At 52.1% G+C, this 21,819-nt stretch overlaps 1 protein-coding gene across 2 annotated transcripts in view; it reads right to left on the bottom strand.

The window, feature by feature from the left end:
• Nucleotides 1-1,393: 1,393 nt before the first annotated feature.
• Nucleotides 1,394-21,819, bottom strand: part of INPP5D (inositol polyphosphate-5-phosphatase D) — a 111,165-nt gene continuing 90,739 nt past the window's right edge. The window contains exons 19-27 of one of the 2 annotated variants that reach the window (XM_032355203.1): nucleotides 19,921-20,010; nucleotides 17,275-17,388; nucleotides 15,937-16,019; nucleotides 13,330-13,417; nucleotides 10,855-11,004; nucleotides 9,265-9,361; nucleotides 7,538-7,804; nucleotides 3,342-3,948; nucleotides 1,394-2,517 (exon numbers count right to left, since the gene is read on the bottom strand). In XM_032355203.1, coding sequence (XP_032211094.1) covers nucleotides 2,515-2,517; nucleotides 3,342-3,948; nucleotides 7,538-7,804; nucleotides 9,265-9,361; nucleotides 10,855-11,004; nucleotides 13,330-13,417; nucleotides 15,937-16,019; nucleotides 17,275-17,388; nucleotides 19,921-20,010 — 1,499 coding nt within the window. In that variant the 3' untranslated portion in view covers nucleotides 1,394-2,514. The remainder of the gene's footprint in view (nucleotides 2,518-3,341; nucleotides 3,949-7,537; nucleotides 7,805-9,264; nucleotides 9,362-10,854; nucleotides 11,005-13,329; nucleotides 13,418-15,936; nucleotides 16,020-17,274; nucleotides 17,389-19,920; nucleotides 20,011-21,819) is intronic. The other variant, XM_032355204.1, reaches the window with a different exon arrangement.

Here is a 21,819-nt window from a genome sequence, read left to right as displayed (position 1 = left end):
AATGGTGGGGAGGGTCTGGACATCCATTTCAGGTGGGGGCCTTAGCTCCAGGTTTATACTCTTCCTGGGAGCGGGCCGCTGCTGGTAGCCCCCCCTCCACGCCGTTCTGGCAGCCAGTGGGTTCCCCAGGAGCCCCAGGTATCATGCCCAGGTCTTCAGCCACGGGGTGATGCTTACAGGGTGGGGAGTTTGACCAAAAGGCTGTCTGGGTGTCTTCCATTGTCCTTCTACCCCAGTCCTTAGCCTAGCGAGTCAGCAGGCAGGTAGCTGTTGTTTCTGTGAGGAGCAGAAAGTGTGCCTGTGGGGTGCGGGGGGGGGGGTGTCCCACCTGAGTGCAGCGAGAGGGGGCAGTCGCAGTGGGGTCCCTGCTGCAGGGCCACGAATAGCTTGTAGCTTGTTCCGTGGCTGCTAAGAACATCACTCCCTCGAGCTCTGCCTCGAGTCCAGGCCAGGCGTCCGTGAAGCTGAGCAGAAGCTGAGTGGGCTGAGGTGGTGGGGACAGCAGCCCGGGCCAAAGCACCCTGGAGGTGGGGCCCAGCAGCCCCCACACTGGCCCTCTGGGTGCAGGCTGCTCCTGGGCCCATGGGCAGTAGGAGTCACTCTTGAATGCTGGGAGCTGGAGACCCACAACGTGGGTGTTGTTTACATGTGTTTATTGTCTCCAGAGCAAAGCAGCGAACACTTCATATAAACGCCAGGAGGAACGTGTGCTGAGGACAGCAGGTGGTGATGGTGGTGTGTGCGTGGGACGGGCGTGATTACATCAGCGGAAGTTGGCTGGCCACACAGTGCCTTAGAGTCCACGATGCTGTGTGGCCTTTACTGCTGTTCCGGGTCTATGCCAACTCCTTTTTTTTTTTAAAAGATTTTATTTATTTGGGGCACCTGGGTGGCTCAGTGAGTTAAGCCTCTGCCTTTGGCTCAGGTCATGATCTCGGGGTCCTGGGATCGAGCCCCGCATCAGGCTCTCTGCTCAGCAGGGAGCCTGCCTGCCTGCTTGTGATCTCTCTCTGTCAAATAAATGAGTGGAATCTTTAAAAAAAAAAAAAAGATTTTATTTATTTGACAGAGAAAGCAAGAGAGGGAACATAGCAGGGGGAGTGGGAGAGGGAGAAGCAGGCTTCCCACTGAACAGGGAGCTGGACTTGGGACTTGGTCCCCGGACCCTGGGATCATGACCCAAGCCAAGGGCAAACTCTTAACGACTGAGCTACCCAGGCACCACCAATGCCAACTTCTAACTGGCCCTACAGAGTCCCCTCTAGTCAGAGGACCAATCAGCCCATCACCACCACAAACCCCAACCTTTTCCTCCCCTGCCTGCCTCTGCAGGCCCAACAGCCTAAGTGTCTGTGGCTGAATGTCAGGAAAAAAATGCCACATACCTGGGAGCTGGTTGAGAAAGGCACATTTATTGGTCACGCAGACAGACACACATGGGGATGTGGGGTGCGTACCCATTTTCCTGCACTCACACTTCTGGATTTGGTTTCCTATGCTAATTCTGTATGTCAAAAAGCAACACGAGAAAAGACATTGCCAATCTACTCTCCTAGTAACCAAGGAAGTGGGGCCAAAAGCCACGGAGTTTAGAAAGAAATGCCTGCACTGTTCTGAGAGCTGGAACCGAGAGGCCTATCTCCCCGAAAGCCTCGCTTTCAGGAGCGACAGCAGAGACTTTTCTATGAGCACATTAAGTGTTGGGGTGTTTGGCTCCAACCGTGGCCTGGTGATGGCTGCCCCCCTCGAGGAGGGCCTGGGAGCCTCTAGCATGAGTCAAAGCCGGATCTCTCCCCTGGAGCAGGAGCTGATTTTCCTTCTTCCAGCTAAAGAACTGAGAAGACAGGGAGAGAGCCCTTCTCTCTGCACCAGCTCTGCTACAGCCCTGGGGCTTTAGCTAAAGCAGCTGGCATCACTGAAGCTAGACAAGGCCAGGTTTGTTGTACCCTAAGTTAACCACTCACTCAGCTCCCTAGAGCCCGAGCCCTGTTTCACTCCAGGAAGGCACTGGCCTTCATTTTTAATGCTTTGTCCAAACCGCTCAGGACACACACGTTCTGAACTGGGCGTCCGGAAAGTGGTTTTGGTTGGCTGAAGAAGATCAGCTCGTGTTTGTAAAGCACTTAACACAGTACCTGGCACGTGGTGAGCGTTCCAGACACATAGCAGTTATTATTATTAATATTATTATTATTGTTTTATATCTCCACCTGCGAATCAGCGCTTTAGTTCCGTTCTTCAAAATGATGACCGGAACAAGGCTCATGGGTCCCAAGTACCAAGATCAAGCTAGGGGCCCAGGTCCACTTTCCCTTCCACCCTTAGCACTTGGTGCCAAGTTTTGCAGTCAGGGCATTCTGTTGGCTACACAGAAGCTAGGCCCTCTCCTGAAAATTAGGAAGCCCTGCACCGGAAGCTAGGTAGGAGGAGCCAACAGGGGGTCCTAGGAGAAGGTCTGAGTGGCTTCACGCTGTTCCTCTGGGTTCCGGTCTTAGTGGCAGCTCACCAGGGTCTTTACTGTGGGACAAGAACAGAAGACGGTCAGTGCCAAATTCTCCAGCAGGCCAGACTGAACTAAAGGTGCCTGCGTTCCTACACGTCGTGGGCTAGATCAGGCTTCCTTCCACATGGTGGCGAGAAGAGCCAACACACTGTTCTAAGTGCTTTCCATATATTTCAGTACATACGCACATACATCATATGCATATGTGGTAATTAAAGTACATAGGAGAAATAAAATATGCAATGTAAAACATAATAGTTTATATGTAGGTTATAACATAGTAATAATATATAATGAAATTTCATCCTTCCTATAGACCTATGAGGCAGATTCCGTGAATAACCCTTTTACAGATGAGTAAACCGAGGCTCAAGGCACAGAGCCAGGAGGTGGGAGAGCTGGGTTTCAAACCCAAGACAGTCTGGCTCCAAGGGGGAGTTTGTAAGCACTCTTAGTTTTGCTCAAAAAGAAATCTATTTTATAGGAAGGAAGGGGACGGTGCATCTGAAGTCTCTAAAATGTTGGGAAAATTTTAAGTATTAATGGTAATGATGATAATGCAAGGTATATGATCTGGGCTGTTTACTTAGGGTTCCTAAGTTCCCCAAGTTCCTATAGGGCGGACACCAGAGGGCTCAGAGGGTTTACCCCAGTGCCTCATTTAAGTCTTTCAGTGTAAGAGTAGGGCCTTTGGGGGCAGACAGGTGTAGGTTCAAATCCTGGGATCTGAACAGGGACGTGGCTCTCGTATCACACGCATGCATGCGCCCAGTGCAAGCCCACGGGCCCACGGGGGTGTCCCGCGCACGCGCTCACACGCACATGGCCCCCAGCGCACCTGCATGGCCGCCCGGCCGAGCGGGGCGTCCTCTGGCCGGTGCTTGCCGTGGTGGGGCAGTTCGGCGTTCTCGCGGTAGTCCCGGCCCTTGGAGTGCTGCAGGTGCAGGACCGCAGGGCTCTTGACCGGGAGGGGCGGCCGCTGCGCCAACGGAGGCGGGGGCGGGGCCTGTGAGCTCAGTTCCGACCTGGAGGGCTTGATGGGCCTCTTGGCGGGCACCTGGGCGTGGAGGCTGGCGGGGGCCTTGGCTTTCCCCTGGCTCTTGTCCCCGCCTGCTGGCCGGCCCTCGGCAGAGGACGAGCAGGTGAAGGAGCGGAGCCGGGGCGTTGGGCTGAGGAAGGGCGTGGGCGTCGGTTTGCCTGTCCCCTTGTTGCCCTCGGCCTCCTGGGCTTTGGGGAGCAGGATGCTGGGCGACACGATTCCTGGGTCCGGGCAGGGCAGGGCCTCCTTCCTCAGCATTTTGGGCGATTCCTGCTCTTTTCTGGGAAGCGGCTTAGGGAAAGAACTCACGGACCCATACAGCGGGTTCTCAAACATCTCCGGCTTGGTCAGCTGCGCGTCCTCTGGAGGGGAAGGTTCCGCGGAGTTTTTGCCCACGTCGCAGGACCTGAGGGTGGCAGAGGGGAGACACGGAGAAGCAGCACATTTGACGAACGGCTGCTTTATCCAGAGGGGGTTTTCTTTTGGGGCGATCAGAACGTGTGGAGTCAGAGGGAGGTTGGGGTTGCCCAACTTTGTGATTGGACTGAGTGCCACCGAACTGTTCACTCTTGGGGCGGGGGATGGGCCAGATGGGTGACGGGTATTAAGGAAGGCACTTGTATTGAGCACTGCGTGTTACAGGTAAGGGATGAATCACTAAATGCGACTGCCTGAAACCAATTACACTATCAACTAACTAGAATTTAAATAAAATTTTGAAGGAAAAAAAAAGCATCTAACAGTGATTTTCTTAGAGTTTCATTTAAGAGACTTCTTTCAATTTTGTTACAGGAATTTCACTTCAACTAAACAAAAATAAAAAATGAGAGGAGCAGGTACTGTGTGGCTGAAATGTTGATGATCTCACAGGTAAGCCCACTTCTTGCCTTGACCGTCTCCACCGTAAAAACTGCTGACACCAGAGCACTGGTAAGCAAGGGGGACGTCACTGAAGATTTCACAGGAGAAAGGGGCAAAGGAGCTCACTAACGTGCCCAATACCAAAACCACCTCTTCTGTCCTTGTAGGAGAAGCCTGCCCTCCACAGCCCCTGCTCCTCAAGGCTGCTAAAAGACCTCCTCTCCTGTACTCCCCTCTCCCTGCGGAAGGAATCTGCAGCCTCTATGTTGTCTCTAGCAAATTCCATCCTGACTCCCAGGAGAACAGAAGCCTGCAGGGGACCAGACCCCCTCAGTGACCATCTGTGCTCTGTGAGGGCCCCAGCTCAAGGACCCCCACTTAACAGACACGTCAGAGACCCCTATGTGTGAGCTGCTGCCCCAGGCACAGGAGGGGGTCACGAAGCAGACAATATCTGTGCTCAGGGGCCCCGCGCTCTCAATTCACACGGTGTTCCTCACACAGTCCCCTCCCTGGAGAGCTCCTGGGGACTGTGCTTTCCTTCCTGTCCTCACACAGACTGGGAAAGAAAGAATGGTTGTCATGCTGAGGATCCGAGGGAGCCTGGAGAGAAATGAGCCAGCACCAGGAAGAGAAGCCCGCGGCGAGCCAACAGGCCTGCCTGACACTGGTGGTGCAGGATTTCCAGGCTGCAGCTCAGAGGAGGTAAGAGCTGCTTTGTTTCTGTGGTTCCGGAATTACTGCTGCTCTGATGCAAGGCGATTTCCTGCTGAGCGGATTATAACCAGGAATGGGAAGACGTTTAACTTTCTGGCCAACAGCACAGTCTTCTGGGGGAGTGTTCTGGGTTCTGCTTTCTGCAGAAAAAAGGGAAGCAGGTCCCTGGGGACCCACCGCAGTGTTCGGACAGTGACGCCTCTTATGGATGCAATGTGCGCTGAAACACTGTTGCAAGTTGCTGACCAGCCAAGGCTAATAGACTCTTCAGGGACTAGGCGTGGGCTCAGGGGACAGAGGCGTGATGTCATCCTCACCCAGGTGCCACTGAGAAGAGAGGACGTGGGTGTGGGGGAGGGGAGCCTCAGGGACATGCAAAGGGAGCTTGACTGTTGATTTGGTGTTTTTGCTCATTACTCTTTGGAAAGACCTAGAAGCAGCTATATAACCAGAAATGTTGGGGCCTTTGAACGAAGACTTTGGAAAGCTGTCCCTCCACCTTAGGCCACCCTCTGCGTCCCTGTCTGGATCCTCAGAGACCTTTGTTATGAATTAGTGTAGGGAGGAAAGTGCAAGAAAGTCCAAGTAGCACTGATTAGAAGTTTCTGATGAAAGGAAAGAAGTAGGAAAGGAAAATGCATGGCTTGATTCCTGGCAGCCCAGTGAATGAAACCAGAGGATTAGGGGCAGCGCCAGGAAGAGACCCCGAGGTACAAGCATTTTGGTGATTCCCAAGCTCCTTCTCTGGGAAAAGAGCAGGGAGATGGAAGCAGGTTGTCTCTTCTGTCTGAGAGGGGAACTTCTGTTGCTCCTAGAGAGGGGACGTCTTGGTGGGGGTGGGGGAGACTGGGGTGGGGAAACCACACAGAATTTAAAAAGTCCCTGACCACAGGTAACAAGAAACCAAGTCCCATAGGAGGCCATGGCTGGGGAATGAGTGTACCAATATCCAGGACAGAGTTAATTTTTCTGGTAAAATAGCCCCACTTCTCAGATTCCAGGGTCTTCCTTTCTAAGGTTTCGAACCCCACTCTGGGGCCTCTTGCCTAAGAATTTCCCTGTTCTGAAGCTGTCACCTGTGGAACCAGAGGGGACACATTTCCACCCAGTTCCACGCCATGTGCTTGTCGTGTGCAAGTCATTCAGCACAAAGATACACTGACTTTGGGAAGTTACAAACATTTCACTTCAAGAATCTCCTTGTTCTGGGATGCCTGGGTGGCTCAGTGGGTTAAGCGTCTGCCTTCAGCTCAGATCATGATCCCAGGGTCCTGGGATCGAGTCCCATATCGGGCTCCTTGCTCAGCGAGAAGCCTGCTTCTCCCTCTGCCTGCCGTTCCCTCTGCTTGTGCTCTGTCTCTCTCTCAAATAAACAAATAAAATCTTAAAAAAAAGAAAAGAAAAAAAAGGTGCTCTTGTATATACTCTCTCTCAAATGAATAAATTAAAAAATCTTAAAGAAAGAAAGAAAGAAAGAATGATAGATAGATGTTTGACAATGCTTCCTTCCCTGGCTCCTCAGACAAGACAGACACCAGCACTGAGGAACACAGTTACCTCACAGGAAGCAAGGGCTGGAGCAGTCCCCCTTCAGTCATTCCAAAGACAGAGACCAAGGAATGACAAAGCTAGTGATATCTGGTCCATCTCCTATCACTGTTCATTGGGATCTGCACTTTTAATTTTCCAGTTATGCTGTGCTTACTGGAAAACTCACAGGACTCCCTATCTGGCATTTCCATGAGGTGCTCACAGATGGGTTCACTTGGGACGTGGCCCCTGTGAGAAGGGGCTGTGGCTTTGGCTGCCCGGCCCACCCCCCTACCCCCCAGGCTCTGTCCTAGCCCATGCTGCCCTGACTGGTTCTAGGTACAGGATGACTTTCTCTGGGTTCCTGGCCTTTCCCCAAGTTTCTCAGCCAAACCCCTTCTCCTGCAGGCCAGCTGCTCTCCTGCCCTTCGCACTCCCCCATGGTGGCTGTGTTTTCTGATTGGCCCCACAAGGAGGGACAGAAAGGTTGTAGATGGGAACAGGAGCCTTGCAGCTGAAAAGGCAAAGAAAGGAGGAAATCCCCACCTGTTCCTTGAGAGACTGCATGAAGTTTCACTAGTTACAGAAATGTATTTTCCAATAAATATAGTTTTTATGGGAAGCTGTTTTGTGGCAGGGGGCGGTGGACAATATCTTTAAAATTTCATATTTTTAAAAAAGTCTTTCAAACTTATACCAATAGGGTAGGACATGGAGATTCCCTAGGCATTTCTCGAGTGCCTGCTGTGTTCCAGGCCCTGAAGAGGAGTCGATGGTCACAGTGAACACACAATCCTACTACCCTCATGCAGCTTCTAGTCTAGAGTCCGGTTCCCCGGTGGTGAAAACCCAGAGAAGGGAGAAGGCTTGATGAAGAGGACACTTACCTTGACTCCTGTGTCCTGGGGCAAGGGACCCGCGTTGCTGTCGAGGACGAAAACTTCTTTGGGGATACGGGTGGCTGGGAGGGTGGCGTTGGGGGGCTGTCTCCCCTCCCGGGCCCCAGGGAAGAGTCCTTGAGTGGCTGGTCATAGCTCCAGGCTGTGGGTTGCTGGTCAGGGGACAGGGACTGCTTCATGTGCCCAAAGGGTACCACCCCAATGTAGTTGGGGTTGATGATTTCAGTGATGCTGGAGCTACCGCTTGAAGGGACCCTGGTGGGGAGAGACACCCGAAGTCACACCCCGAAGATTCCTTCCCTCCTCTAGGTCAGCACCATGAGGACAGTGTCCTCTGCGGTCCCTTGGGGCACCCCAGGCCCTCTGCTACTCCTTCACTTTTTGGACAATGGACTGATTGATTCATACAACAGAATAGTTACTGAGTGTCTAGTAAGCAGCAGGCCTCAGGCTGGAAGGGAATATGGGCGTTACCAAGGCAGGCCTGGTCTCTGTTCTCATGGGATGCTTGATGGATAGAGGTTGGCGAGGCCAGGCTGAGTGGAAGTGGAGAGGGCAGGGCAGGGCTGGCGGGTAAATGAAGGGCTCCATCTGGGATATGTCAGCTTGCACATCTGTGTGAGCATCAGAATGGAGATGGCCATGCAGGTATTTGGAGAGGTGAGTGGGAGGTCACAGAAGTCAAGGCTTGAACCTCAAATGTGGGAGGGGGTGATTCAGCCTAACACCGTGGAGGGGATGGCCTGACCACGGCGGAGGTGACAGGAGTTCGGGTGCAAGGGGTAGGGCAGGCATGAGGGAGAGGGCTGGCGGGACAGGTGGTCTGGGGACCCAAAGGAGGGGATGAAGTTGGGCTCTACACTAGTGTTAGGGATTTTGCTTCGGCCAACTGGCACCAGTTGCCCCTAGTTCCCCCTCAGTAGGCAAATTGCCATGGAGTCTGTGACCCCGCCATCTGGCTTGATTCTAGGGCTTGGGACCACATCGGTGAGCCGAGGTGACCCTGCTGTTGGGGACTGCTGTCCCCTAGGCATAGAGACTTTAATGTCTGCATTATTTCCAGTGAGGCTCTGTCAAGAGCAACCTGGGTGCATTTTCCTCAATGATTTTTTTCATTGTAACAGGATGGGGTTCCTTGACCACAGAGTCATGCCTGCTGCGGTCTCTGGTCCCCAGAAGACACAGGAGCCATTCCCTCCCTTCAGCCATTCCCTCCTTCAGTGTCTTCCTGCTAGGCTGAGGGTGCCTAAGTTAGGGCTGCACCAACTTTGCCTCGGTTTCTCCAGAATCTGACACACACCAAAGGCTCAGCCAATGTCAATGAACTGTTCTTTTTTTTTTTTTTAAAAGAGACAGTGAGAGCAGGGGAGGGGCAGAGGGAGAGAGGATCTTAAGCAGATGCCACGCCCAGCGCAGAGCCCAACGTGGGGCTCCATCTGTCCTCAGGATCATGACCTGAGCTGCAATCAAGAGTCAGACGCTCAACTGACTGAGCCACACCACGTGGGCGCCTCCTGAACTCCTTTCTGATATGGAAGCATCTCCCAGGTCTCGTACAGGCACACCTGCATCCCTGGAGCTGGGCGTCCGGGGCCCGAGCTTCCGTTCCCTCTTCGTCCTTGGTTTCTCTGCACTCCATTCACCCTCTCCTGGGTCCTGGGCCCACAAAACCATGCTAGTTTGCAGCGAAACCCTGGCCGATCCCCCTGTATTACCTGTTGGCTGGTTCCCACTGCTTCATGGGGTCGTGGCTGGTGAGGCTCTTCAGGGACTTTGGCCCACTGGATTCATCTCGCTCAGTCTTCACAAAGTCTGCAAAGAAAGAGCCAGGAAAGAGCCCCTGAGGCCTTGTTCCTAGTTTGGGCAGGATGGCAGCCGAAGCTGGACAGTGACTAACGGCTGGCAGGGGGGTGGGCTAAGCAAGATCCTGAGGCCTCACACTCATTCGGTGATTGGCTTGTTATGCCTGCCATGGTTGCAGAGGGAGGAGAGCTGGCATGTGACCCAGAGTTATCATTTAATGGGACATTTTCAGCTTGTTGGTGTCACAAGGGATAGGCGAATATTTCTTGGTGGATCCGAATAAAACCAAGAGAAGCAGGGGCTCTGGCAGAGCATTTGATACCAAAGCCCATCCAGTTTGAAGGGAGGGCAAGGAATCTGGAGCAGACTCCTCACAGAGCATGAAGGCTGATGCGAGGCTTGATCTAATGACAACCCTGAGTTCGTGACCTAAGCTGCAACCAAGGGTCAGATGCTTAACCAACTGTGCCCCACCAGGCGCCCCTCAAGCAGAGAGGTTTTAATTCACAGATACAACTGCAGACAGCATGTTCATTTCTGAGTCTTAAAATTTTAGGCAGGATCCTCAGAAAATTAAATTTGAGTCTAAACACTTCCTCATGTTCCCTATTAGTAGGGTCTCCGCTTTAAGATTCCCCAGAGGATCCGCAATGGTTCTTATCTAAGAGATGAGGCATCTACACCTGCCTACTGGGAATCAGCAGGGTCTCCCCTGGGGACAGACAGGAGCTGACTTCCCCAAGGCTGGGATTTCACGGGGGGTAAGGAAACATCTCCAATGAGTATTTATTCCCGAGTGTGGCTGCACCGGTGTCATTTCTGAGAGCCACGACGGACACCTCCTCCCAATGGCTAGCAGAAGGAAGCAGGTGTCGTTTTGCGGGACACACAGATTTGAGGTCAAGTCAGAAGAGGTGCTGGGGGGCTGGTTGGTGTGTTTGATGTGTGAAACAGCCTAGAAGGCCCAGAAGCCCTGGGAAACACCATGAGGGCAGGGTGTGTACAAGTATGTACATGTGTGTGAGCTGCACAGCACATGGGCATGAAGAAGAACAGGGGCCACACAGGATATTCTGGAAATTCTCAATCTCAGCTGTAGCCAGCGCCTTCGCCTATAGCCTAGAAAAAGCTATTTGGGATCGGGCAGGTTTCCTGTGTCATCTTAGTCCTCCGGTGGAGGCGCTAACAGGGAACGACAAGGCCTAAGAGCTTAATCAAAGACGAGAGAGAGCCTGGAACATTCACAAACTTCACATCCTATCAGATGGAAGGTGACTGGGGTCCGGGAAGGATGATGTGCAGATGGTGGGGCGGTGTGGTTCTACAGGGAAATTCTGGAATCAACCCAGAATTGGGCCAGATCGCCTCTCATAGCCCTTCCGATGGTAGATTTCTGCTCTGAGGCCACAGCAGAGAGAACAGTCAATGGCTGGGCTGAGAGACAATTCATTTCACCCCAGCAGCACTGAAGAGGGAGCTGGGGGGTGGTCGTGCCTACTTACCATACAGCTTCTCCCTCATCTTGCCTTGGGAGGTCTGCAGCTTAATCTCCCCCCGGAAGTGGCCCGTCATCTCTCCATGGTGGGTGAGGGGTGTGTAGATGGGGAGCTGAGTTTCCGTGGCCTCTAACCGTAGAGCGATGCAGCCCTCTCCTGGGGAGGTGGGCACAAGGGTCACATCAAGAGCCTGCCTTTTCACAAGAGAACCTGCATTCTGCCTATAAATTTAACTCCCTCACCCCAAGATGATCCTTTGAAACAATGTCCAAGGCAGGGATTATCGAATTAACCTCTTGGAACAACTTGGGAAAACATTTCAAACCTTACAGTGAAATGAACTACATGTGGATTAGTTGATGTAAAAAAAAAAAAAAAAAAAAATTAATCATAGAAAATCCAGCAGAAAAGCAGACTTAACTACTAATCTGATTGCGGGAAGGGAATGATAACTTCCCAGGGTTTGAAGCAATGTAAGAAATGGCAAAACAGACCGACAGATAAGAAGATACAAAAGCTTAAAACTTCTGCACAGAGGAAAAAAGGAAAATGGGAGAGACTGACGGCTTCACAAAGAGGGTGTTTTACCTGAAGCCCACAAGGAACGTCTCAAAATCAAATCCCAGCAGATAACTGGGCACGTATCCCAAGTAGGCATTTCACACAAAAACAATTCTAGGTTGATTTCAATACATGGAAATGAATTCAGTCTTCCCAGCCATCCAAAATGCAAATGAAGGCAGCACTCAGGGACTCTCTCACGGATAGGAAATAAGCAAAAAGTGGAAGGAAAGAAGATACCCAGTGCCAGCAAGGATCTGGGGACCCCTAACCACTTGGACATGGCAAGGTCACCATGGCAGGACACAGCCTTTACGGCAATAGGTTGGATACCGAGTGTCAAGAATCACCAGTCTCTCTATACCCTTTGACCCAGCACACATGGGAACTTATCCTCAAAAAACGCTCCAAAAGAACTAAAGCTGTAGCTGAAGGGGGATCACAAATGCTCACAAAGATCCATCTCAGCTTTAGTGATAACACAAACAGAAACAGCCAGAAGAAAGCCCATGGAATATTAGGAAGCCATTAAATGCCGCCATCATGGAGGCTGTGTGGGAGGAAGATCCTGGAAAATGTGTCTCACCCAACCTGTCTCTCATTGGGTGAGGGAAGCAGAATAGAAAACGGAATCCCTAAGATGGTTATAAATATAGAAATCTATGTATGCCTCTGTATGAGGAAGTATTAGACCAAAATAAAAATGGTGGCTGTAAGTAGGGGATGAGACCGTGGGTTGACCTTTTTACTGTTATTATTAGGATATGCTGTTTATATGAACACCAGGGTAAAAAAACAGGGAGAAGAGAGTTTTTAAACAAGAAAACGGAACCATCCTTCCTGTGTGCCTGTGGCCTGCCACCAAAGCTTTAAACACCTTGACTCTACACAGATCCCTTCTGCCTGGGCACAACAGACAGACTCTCCCCAGCCAAGGCCAGTGCAATTCCCAGGCTCAGAGACCCTGTTCCCGGTGCTGACCAGGAGAGGGTGAAGGGCAGGATTCTGGAGCTGGGCTGCCTGGGTTCCAGTCCAAGGCCACCTCAGTGGCCATATGACCTTGGCCAAGTCACTTCATTTCCTCACCTGTGCAATGAGTGTAGCAACTGTACTTGTATCCCTTTTATCCCTGTATGGCTTTTGGCAGAGCCTGAACAGTGGGTAGCCAACACACACGGCACCTTTTGTGTCTACAGCCTTCTCCCATGTCCTGGCTTCCCTGAATCAGCATTAAGCACCTTCAAATTCTTCCACCCTCCCCAGACCCAGATTCACATTCTTGCCTGTCTTATGCAAGGAGCTGCTCCACCTGGCACCTGCCTCCAGCCACTCTCTGGCCACCTGCTCCTCTCACCCTTGTGTTCTAGTCACAATGAATGTATTACGTTCCAGGGTAAACCTGACACTGGGCTGGAGCCAGGGACCGGCTGAAGACAATGTCACAGAAGATGATGTCTCTTTAGTAGGATGATTGGTGTCTGCCCAGGAGGGGCCCTGAGCAATGCCAGGCAGACCTGGGTTCAAACTAGGGCTCAGGCAATTACTTCTACTCCTGTGGCCTTGAGCAAGTCCCTTAACCTCTACGAGCCTCATTTTACCCTACTGATTGGGAGACTAGTATCTGCTTTACAAGACCTTGTCAGGATCAAATAATCCTCAAATAATCCGCACCTGGCCACAAATCTGACACAGGAAAGACCCAATAAACAAGAGGTGTCGTGGCTGCTGGCTCTTCCTCCCAGAAGCCTGCGGGGCAGGAAGGGTGACTGACTAGTACCTGTCCCTCTGGCAGTGGGAGAGGAAAGGCACGAGAGCAGGATGGTGGGATTTCCGTGATGGAGAGGCCACCGTCCCCCTACATCACAGGCCACCAGCTGAGAGCAGGTGCAGCGCTGACAGCACCTGTCCGGGGACCCTTACCGTAGGATTCGTCGCTGTCGGAAGACTTAATGCTAATCAGGATATGCTGGTCCAGCAGGTACTCGGGGTCAGAGATGATGGGCTTCAGCTGCACAGGGAAGGCCACAGGGTTAGAGCTGCCTGCTGGGGGACGGGAAGGGAGAGGCTGCCAGCCCAGATGAGGGGCGCGCCTGAGCAAACAGGACTGCAGGTGTGCTTAGTAATCAAATTTGAATTTCTGCTTTCCATGTCCAAGATAGTAGGAAGGAACCACATCCACCCTCCCCAGGATGCAGGGTTCACTTCTTCCCTGTCTCCCTCCAATCATACTGCACCCTAGGAGAGAACTGGACCCCAGGTGTACCCCACCCCACTACTTCCCTCTCCTCCTTTCCCCTCCCTTGCATACCCCAGCATCATGGGGGCGGGGGCCAGGCTAACAAGAAAGAGGTAATGGGACCAGGAAGTGGGTCCAAATGCACCCCACTCCCCACCCTAGGTGGCACTGTAGGCTGTACACAAGGCCTGCCCTCCATCTGGACTGCAGGGGAGCTCCTGGGGTGTCCTGCAGGCTGCTGGAGGGTGGCTCAGCAAATGACAGGCACAGATCCTGGGTTCCAACCCTGCCCCCTCCTCCTGTGGCAGCGAGGGACGGCTAGCTCCCAGTTGCCCTGCCGGTCTGGCTCAGGCAGGGCACGTTTGTGTCAGGTTTTGCACAGGGGAGAACCCGAACCTCAGCAGCGTAGGGCCACACCTGTGCAAGCACAGAGAGGAGCTTCATGTGTGCACTATCCCCTAAGGCTGGTCCTCTCACTGACAGGGATGCTGAGGAGCCTGATGAAGAGGCCATACGCTGCCCCAGGCTGGCCCTTCCTTCCCATCCAGATGCTGAGAGATCCCTTGTGCCAGCCTCTGGGTGCCCTGTTGCCAGACGGGACAGACTCTATCTCCATTCCAAAAGTTCTAGAACAAATGACTGGAAATCACCGTGGGTGCTTGTGGGCACTCTCAGGTTCCTGAGCCACAGCAAACGCTCAGTTCACTGACTTGTAGTAATGGCTGGCTCCAAGTTAGACCCCGGGCTGGACGCTGCAGAGGCAGGAAAGGCTGCCCTCTCAGGCAGCAGCAGGAGCAGGCTGGCGGATATCTGACCAGAGAAGGTCTGTGAGGGACGCGGTTACCATAGTGGGAGTGAGGGTAGAGGGAAGGGAGCCCTGGTGGGACTAGAGAGGGCACAGAGAGGATGCCATCAGGAGACGGACTTGTGGAGGATTAGGGAGCGGGAGCGGGAGCAGGTGAAGACCTGGAAGCACATGAAGCAGGAGTGAGGAGGGGGCCTGGATGCTGAGGAGCCTGGGCTTGTTTCATGTTAACAAAGCTGGGAGTTTACCAGATAAAGAGGGGGATGCCAGGATCAGACGGGCATTCTAGAAAGATCCATCAGGCTTCGGGATGCCTCAGCAAGAAGGCAGGCGGGATGGAGACCTCCTGAGAGAAAGCACTGGGGTGGAGAGGAGGGACAGAGGCAAGAGGAGTAGCAGGTGTAGGCAGCGGTGAGGCTGTGGGTCAGAGGTTCCTTAGAGTCCCCTGAACCAGACCGGGATACATGCGCAATGTGGACGGGGAGGCTGCCATCTTTCCCAAGTTGACCCAAGGAGCAAACAAGCCATTTGGGGCTGCCAAGAGAGGAGGAATAGAAGGGTTGAGTGGGTGGGTGAGGCGGGATGTCACCTTAGAGCCCAAAGCCGCCAGGTTGCAGGTAACCTAAAAACAGCCCAAGGATGGGGACTTCTGACCTAGGCCCTGGCCTTGTGGAAGACCACATTAGGAGACTCTGCGATGTGGGTATCTGCCTTCTCATGTGTGGCCCAAGCCTGGGTTCCAATCAACAGTGCTACTGTGGGTAGGCCAGCCCCCAAAACTGCCCATGTCCCACCCCAGACTTAGGAGAGGATGGGTCCTTCTACCTGTTTACGGCCATTTTTAAAGCTTCCCTTGGAGGTCCCCTCTAAGGGAACCTTCCAGGAGAGCCCCTGGGACCCCTGGATACGTGACAGATCTGCCTGGCCGTGTCCTTTCATCTCTGTACCCTTTCCTCGCTGTGTGACTGAGAAACAAGGTCCTACTCCACTGTGCACCTAGCACGAACACTCAGGGAGGCCCACCGTCAATTCAACATCACAAAAGCTGTTTGGGATCCCAGGGGGGAAACCATTTTTTCTTTTCAGCAAGAAAGATGAATGTGTTCCCACTAAGGTCTGTCTTTGCGTTTTCGATTCCACCCCCTACCCTCATGGGGTCATGGACACATCAAGTTCTAAGTCCAGTGTTTGGATAGGAGCCAGTGGACTTCCCCCTCTGCCCCTTCACTTGATCCTCCAAGCTGGGGCTGAGCAGGTAAAAGGGTCAGGGTCCCAGAGCCCAGGGCCTGTGTCTGTCACTGCAGCTGTGTGATGGTGAACCGCCTCGCTGGGATCTGCCTCAGTTTCCTTCTTTGAAAAGTCACATGGTCGGACAAGCTCATCTCTAGATCTCTTCCGTGATCCATTATGGGAACCGAAATCCATTTAGGAATATTGGGGCCCATGGGGCCAAGCTCTGCCTGGCTACATCCTGTTGTTGATTTACCTTTGGAAGGGTCTCGCCAAACTTCACCACCAACTCTCCTTCACTTCCTTCTTCATTTTCTCCCTCCTGACTCTTGACGAAACCTGTCAGAGGACAAGAGGGCTGGTTTTCAGAGAACAGAGCAAGAGCCAGACAGAAAAGCCTCCTGGGGTCGCCCCACCCAGACCAGGGGAGATAGTCTCACTCTTCTATCTATAGGGGCCACTCCTGTTTGGGAGTCAGGCTTGCGGGGGACTCTGTTTTGGTGCAGGGGATGGTCATTTGCCAATATGGTTGAATTATTTTTAGGAAAATCTAAGAGATTCCCCTCCTTTTCAGCTCTTTTTTTTGCAACAAACCAGGCAACAAAGAAATCATCACATCACAGGCAGAGATTAGGAAACATGACAGCTCGTCCCACGCCACTCAAGATAGCAGCCTTTTGAAATGCTAATTTGAGCTTCCTAATATGCTGTTTCCATAGAAATGTATGCAAATGTCTTGATAGTTTATTAAAAACACCCGCATGAAAATCCATCATTTTTGGAAGTGCCTTGCCCCTGCTTGGTGACCGGGACCCTAGAAACTTCACGGAAAAGGTGGGTCTGTTGCCAAGACTGAGCCCGGGCTGGGTGGGAGGAGCCAGGGGAGGGGAGGGGGCAATCCATCTGGATTTCTGGAAGGAGTCGTTATCCCATCACAAAATACCTCCTTGGGTGGCGTTGATTTGGCCCTGCACCCCCACCTCCAGACCATCTCAGCAAAGGGAGCTGGAAACCACACAGATCTCGCCATGGAACAGCTTTAGACAATATGCCTACAAATGTCACCCAGAAAGGGTGTTTGCTAAACACAGTTTGTGCTAACTGCTGCTGGCTGGGAGGAGGCTGTCCATCTCGAGCTCGTTTGGGGACACCCCAGACAAGCTGAGAAAGCTGCCCTGTCCTGCAGGAAAGAGCAGAGGACCCCAGGGCAAGAACAGGCCCCCCAGTGGCCTCCTCATGCTCTGGACCTTCGCCCAGGATCCTCTGGTTGGGTCAGAGCCCCAGTTGTGGCGGGGGGACCCCCAAATGGGTTACACTCTGTCCTGAGGGGCAAGGAGAGGATCCAGTGTCTCAGTCACCTAGACAGGTCCACGCGACAGTGGCTGTCCCTGTCTCTGAGGCTGCAAGGGCAGCATCACGGGCCAAGGGGGATGCCCCCTAGTAACTGAACCCCTGAGCACTCTCCCCCAGGCCCCCCACAAGCCCATCTGTAAATCCTTCCCAGAGAGAGAGACGTGGTGCAATGCACTGTCGATGAAAAGGCACTTACAAGAGTCCTGTCTGCCCGGCCAACGGCAGCTCAAGGCCCACTTACTCTCTAAGCAGCTCGAGTGGAACTCCAGGTAGAATTTGGTCTGGGACTTGGTCTTCAGCGTGGCGAAGCACCTGAGAAACTCAATCTGCCCTTGGCTGTCGACAGTGCCGGGGCCTGGAGTGGGTGACAAAGAGATTTGGCTCCACGATGTGCCCAGACATGGAGCATTTCCAATCAGCCCTCAACACCAGGCTCCGGGGAAGGCAAGGTCTGGGTGAAGGCGAGGTTTTCCCTGAATCCCACTACCCACCCTGAGCATCCCTGATGATGGGAACGTCCAGGCCGCGGAAAGCTGGGTGGGGAGAGTGTTCAGGGAGCCAGGAGCCCGACTCTCAGCTTTGCCGCTGAACAGCAGGGGCCCTGGCAATGCCCTTAACCTCTGTGCCTCAGTGTCCCCATTTGTTCTGCCTGAGAGAACTTGTAAAAAGGCTCAGTGCCTTAATACCTAAATCTGTCTCGTTTCTAAGTTCAGGTAGCAAGGGATACCGGCTCTTCCTTCCTCAGGCCGACTTCCCTCCACTGCTCACTTACCCCCCTTCCCACCCTTGTGTCTGGCCCGTCGTGGCATTCGCTGACAGGATGCATTGGCGAGGCCTTGAGCAAGTTCTGGCCTTCCAGGTAAACTTCGAGCCACACGACCGCCAAGACAGACGTTCCCGTCCCCTCTCCCACCCAGCCTTTCCTTCTTTCCTTTCTTCTCCTTTTTCCCAGCTTTATTGAGGAGGAGCTGGCAAATGTAATTGTACATATTTACAGTGTACAACGTGATGATTTGACACACATGTACACTGTGAAATGCTTACCAAGATCAAGATAATTAACACATCCGTCACCCACATAATTAACTGGGGTTTTTTTTGCCTTTTTTTTTTTTTTTTGGTGTGGTGAGAATGCTTAAGATCTGCCTTTAGCAATCTCAAGTGTATGATATTGTATTACTATTATTATTACCCAGGGTCATCATGTGGACTATTAGCTCCCCAGAACTGATTTATCTTAGAACTGAAAGTCTGTACCCTTTGACCTACATCTCCCCATTTCCAGCCCCCTCAGCCCTTGGCAACCGCCATTCTCTTCTGTTTCTATGAAATTGGTAGTTTTTTCCAAGATTCCCCATATAAGTGATATACCATACAGCTATGGTATGTTTTCTGTCTGGCTTATTTCACTCAGCTTTCCTCCATTTCCTTAAATCCCACAGCACCTAGGCCGGGTTCCGCTTAGGACGATGTTCAACCAACGCTTGATCCAGGTAATGGGTGTTTGTGAGCACCGTCTGGCGCTGAGTCCCAGTGGAGGGTGGGCAAGCCTGATGTGCTGAAGGTCCTCACTGAGGGTGTGATGACATGAGCCACCCCATTCATGCTGCAGGAGCTCAGAGAAAGGGGAGATGGGTGGGAGCCCAGGGAGAGATGGAAGGTTCTAGAAAGACAGTGCCCAGAGCTAGCACCAGGTGGTGGACTAGGGGTTATGTGGAAAGGAGAGGTCACACTGCCAGAGCAGACATTAGACCCAACAGCATGGGGAAGAGTGTGCTAGAAGACAGTATTCTAGCCTCCCCTCTAACCCTCAGGGCATGAAAGAAACAGCAATACAGGCTTTTCCTGCCTCCACTGCCCCCCCCCCCCCACCAACTGCCCCTCAACCTTCCTCAATTAGCCTGGGCTATCTGCTGAGCACAGAAATGGGGGATGATCAGAGGAGGTGACAACATGGCTCCCCAGTCACCTAGATGGAGGCTGGGCATGCCACAGAGAACACCAGGCCCATGCTGGGACGAGCAGGGCCCGGTGAGCAGGGCTGAGCTAAGTTATTTGAAAACATACCTACAAATCTCAGTATTATTTACTCCAGCATTTCCCAGACTCAGTCATCACATCCCATCCTTACAATGTTTACCATCTCCACCTACCACACACCCACACTAATACTGACTTAATATTTTCTTTAAATAGACTTTTTGAACTTAAGTAAACATATTTAAATAAGAAAGTACATCACAAGACTAAGTGGAAAACCAGCCCTGCTTGCCTTACACAGAAGAGACAAATGTGAAATGTACTACCAATAAATGCATTACTGATAAAGGTTCATCCATGTCCCACCCAGAACTGCCTTTGGGGGCAGACACGCCACACCCTGGACAAACACTCATTTACTCCATTTTAAAGACTGAATTAAGGGACGCCTGGGTGGCTCAGTTGGTTGGACGACTGCCTTCGGCTCAGGTCATGATCCCGGAGTCCCGGGATCGAGTCCCGCATCAGGCGCCCAGCTCCATGGGGAGTCTGCTTCTCCCTCTGACTTTCTCCTCACTCATGCTCTTTCTCACTGTCTCTCTCTCAAATAGATAAATTAAAAAAAAAAAAAAGATTAAAAAAAATAATAATTAAAAAAATAAATAAAGACTGAATTAAAACCGAGGCTTAAAGGCTGACATATTTGCCAAAAAGCCCAAGAACGTGCTCTGCTCCGAAATCGTGATAGGACTCAGAGGCGAGGAGGGCCCCTGGATGGAGTGTGGACTTGCCTGGAATGATGAGCCTCCGTCTATCGGAGACAATGTCCTGCTGCAACAAGAAGGCGGGAGCCCAAGGCCTCCTGTCTTCATGGAGAACCAAGGGACGGATGCTGCCTGCCACTTACCATTCTTGGAGACAAATTGGGAGGTGACTCCTGCCTCAAAAGTGGCGAAAACAGGGCTGTGGTCACTGGTCATGATGTCACTGGTGCTACCTGCAGGGGAGGGAAGGCATTTCTAAGTAGGGAAGGAGAAACCCTTCTGGTCAAACCATGGATGGCAAACTCATGGCAGAAATCAACCTCTGTTGATGGAAGCTTCCAGAAGTTTCACGGTTTTGCACGTTCCCCTGACCTTCCACAACCCCGCTTAAAAGTCTCAGTGGAAGTGTGTGGCACTCTCTCCTCCACAGCAAAAATGTGCCTGAGCTAGTTTTTCCTAGAGACACACGGGTTTTCAAATAGATCATGGGATGTGAACTGTGGACACTTTTCTGGTCTTGGCACTTTGTTGCACTGATAAGCTCATGGCCCAAAGCAGGATGGAAATATAGGTCACCACAATGCCTCCTAGGACTGGGAGAGAGTAGAAGGCGAGAAAGGGTAGACATGGAGTGTAGACATCTCTTTTAAGGACCATGGGGCTTGGAGAGAAGGTAGCAGGGCATATTTGGAGGATGTATGGGAAAGAACGTTCTAGAGATACTGAGTTCTCATAATCGAGCTTATGATGGAGCCATGTGCTTATAACAGAGCCATGTGCTTATAACCGAGCCATGTGAAGACATCTGGCTGGGTACTCAGGGTTGGAGATTTCTCTGTGTTTCACGATGTTAGATGGAAGCAGAAAGGATGTCTGCCACAAGGATGTCTAGGCTCCCCAAGGGAGGCACACGGGATGCAAGGCCAGGCCACACGGACCAGTAAGGGCCAAAGAGAAATAGCAGAGGAGACCAAGAAGGCAGTAAGACAATTGAGATCATTTTCTATAAACCTCCTATTGATCAGCAAGGAAAAGATAAACAACATCCTAGCCTTCAACCAACCAAAGGAGATAGGCAGAAAATTCTAAAAGGAATACAGATGGCTAAGAAACATGGGAAAAAATGCTCACTGGCTCATGACCATCAGAGAGACAACTGAAACATCGAGTCAGAATAAAAGAGAGCAAGAAGAAGGAGAAAAGTGGGGGTCCTGGGGGAGGAGCTGGGGCTGGAGTAGAGGGCCCTCACTCCAGAGGTTAAAACAAGGTTAGCCGGGAGAGGAGGGGGGAGGACATCCCTTCTTGGAGACAGGAGGGCAAAAGGTAGGAGAGGCACCAACCTAAGTCACGTTTGGATGTGGGCAGGAAGAAGTCAGGAGGGTCCAGTGGTGACTGAAACAGGAGAGGGTTGGGGTGGAGGGAGTCCACTGAGGGCGATGTGGCGATGGAAGAGGGGGAGTTCCAGGGAGAAGTAAACAGGTGGACAAGCAGGGTTTTAAAAATGTTCTTAACCACATTTTATGTCAAACATAAAGCACTAGCACTATGGTGCCTGTGCCTTAAAAACTAGGAGGGCAACAGGGACCTTGATGTAACCTCTGTAACCACAGCTTGTACGACGCCTCCCACAGTGAGACTGGGCCTAGCTATGTGACTTCCTTTGGCCAACAGGACATTAGCAAATGTGAGGCAAGCAGAGACTCAAGAAGCTCTTCCACATCTGGGACTTGCAGATGTGGGATCCCTGGGACCCAGAAGAAGCCTGGACTAGTTTGCCGGATGATGAACAACACGTCAAGTTACCACCATCACCCCTGCTGACAGCCAGCCAACCAACCAGCCGGCCAGCCCCTCATCTTGGGGGTAGGGGTGGAGGCTCCTGGCCTGAGTGTCCCCAATTAACAACAAGCAGAACGGAGATGAACAGACCCAAGTTCGACCCAGAGAACTGTAAGATGTCAAGTTTCAGGATTATTTGTTATGCAGCCATAGGTAACTGATACATCCTATTTCTGCCAATCACCATTAAGACCCAAGCTCCT

This window comes from Mustela erminea, chromosome 8 (genome assembly GCF_009829155.1).
Source record: "Mustela erminea isolate mMusErm1 chromosome 8, mMusErm1.Pri, whole genome shotgun sequence".
Lineage (NCBI taxonomy): Eukaryota > Metazoa > Chordata > Mammalia > Carnivora > Mustelidae > Mustela > Mustela erminea.
Note: the sequence above shows the minus strand (reverse complement) of the source record. Positions and strands in the feature narration are given on the sequence as shown.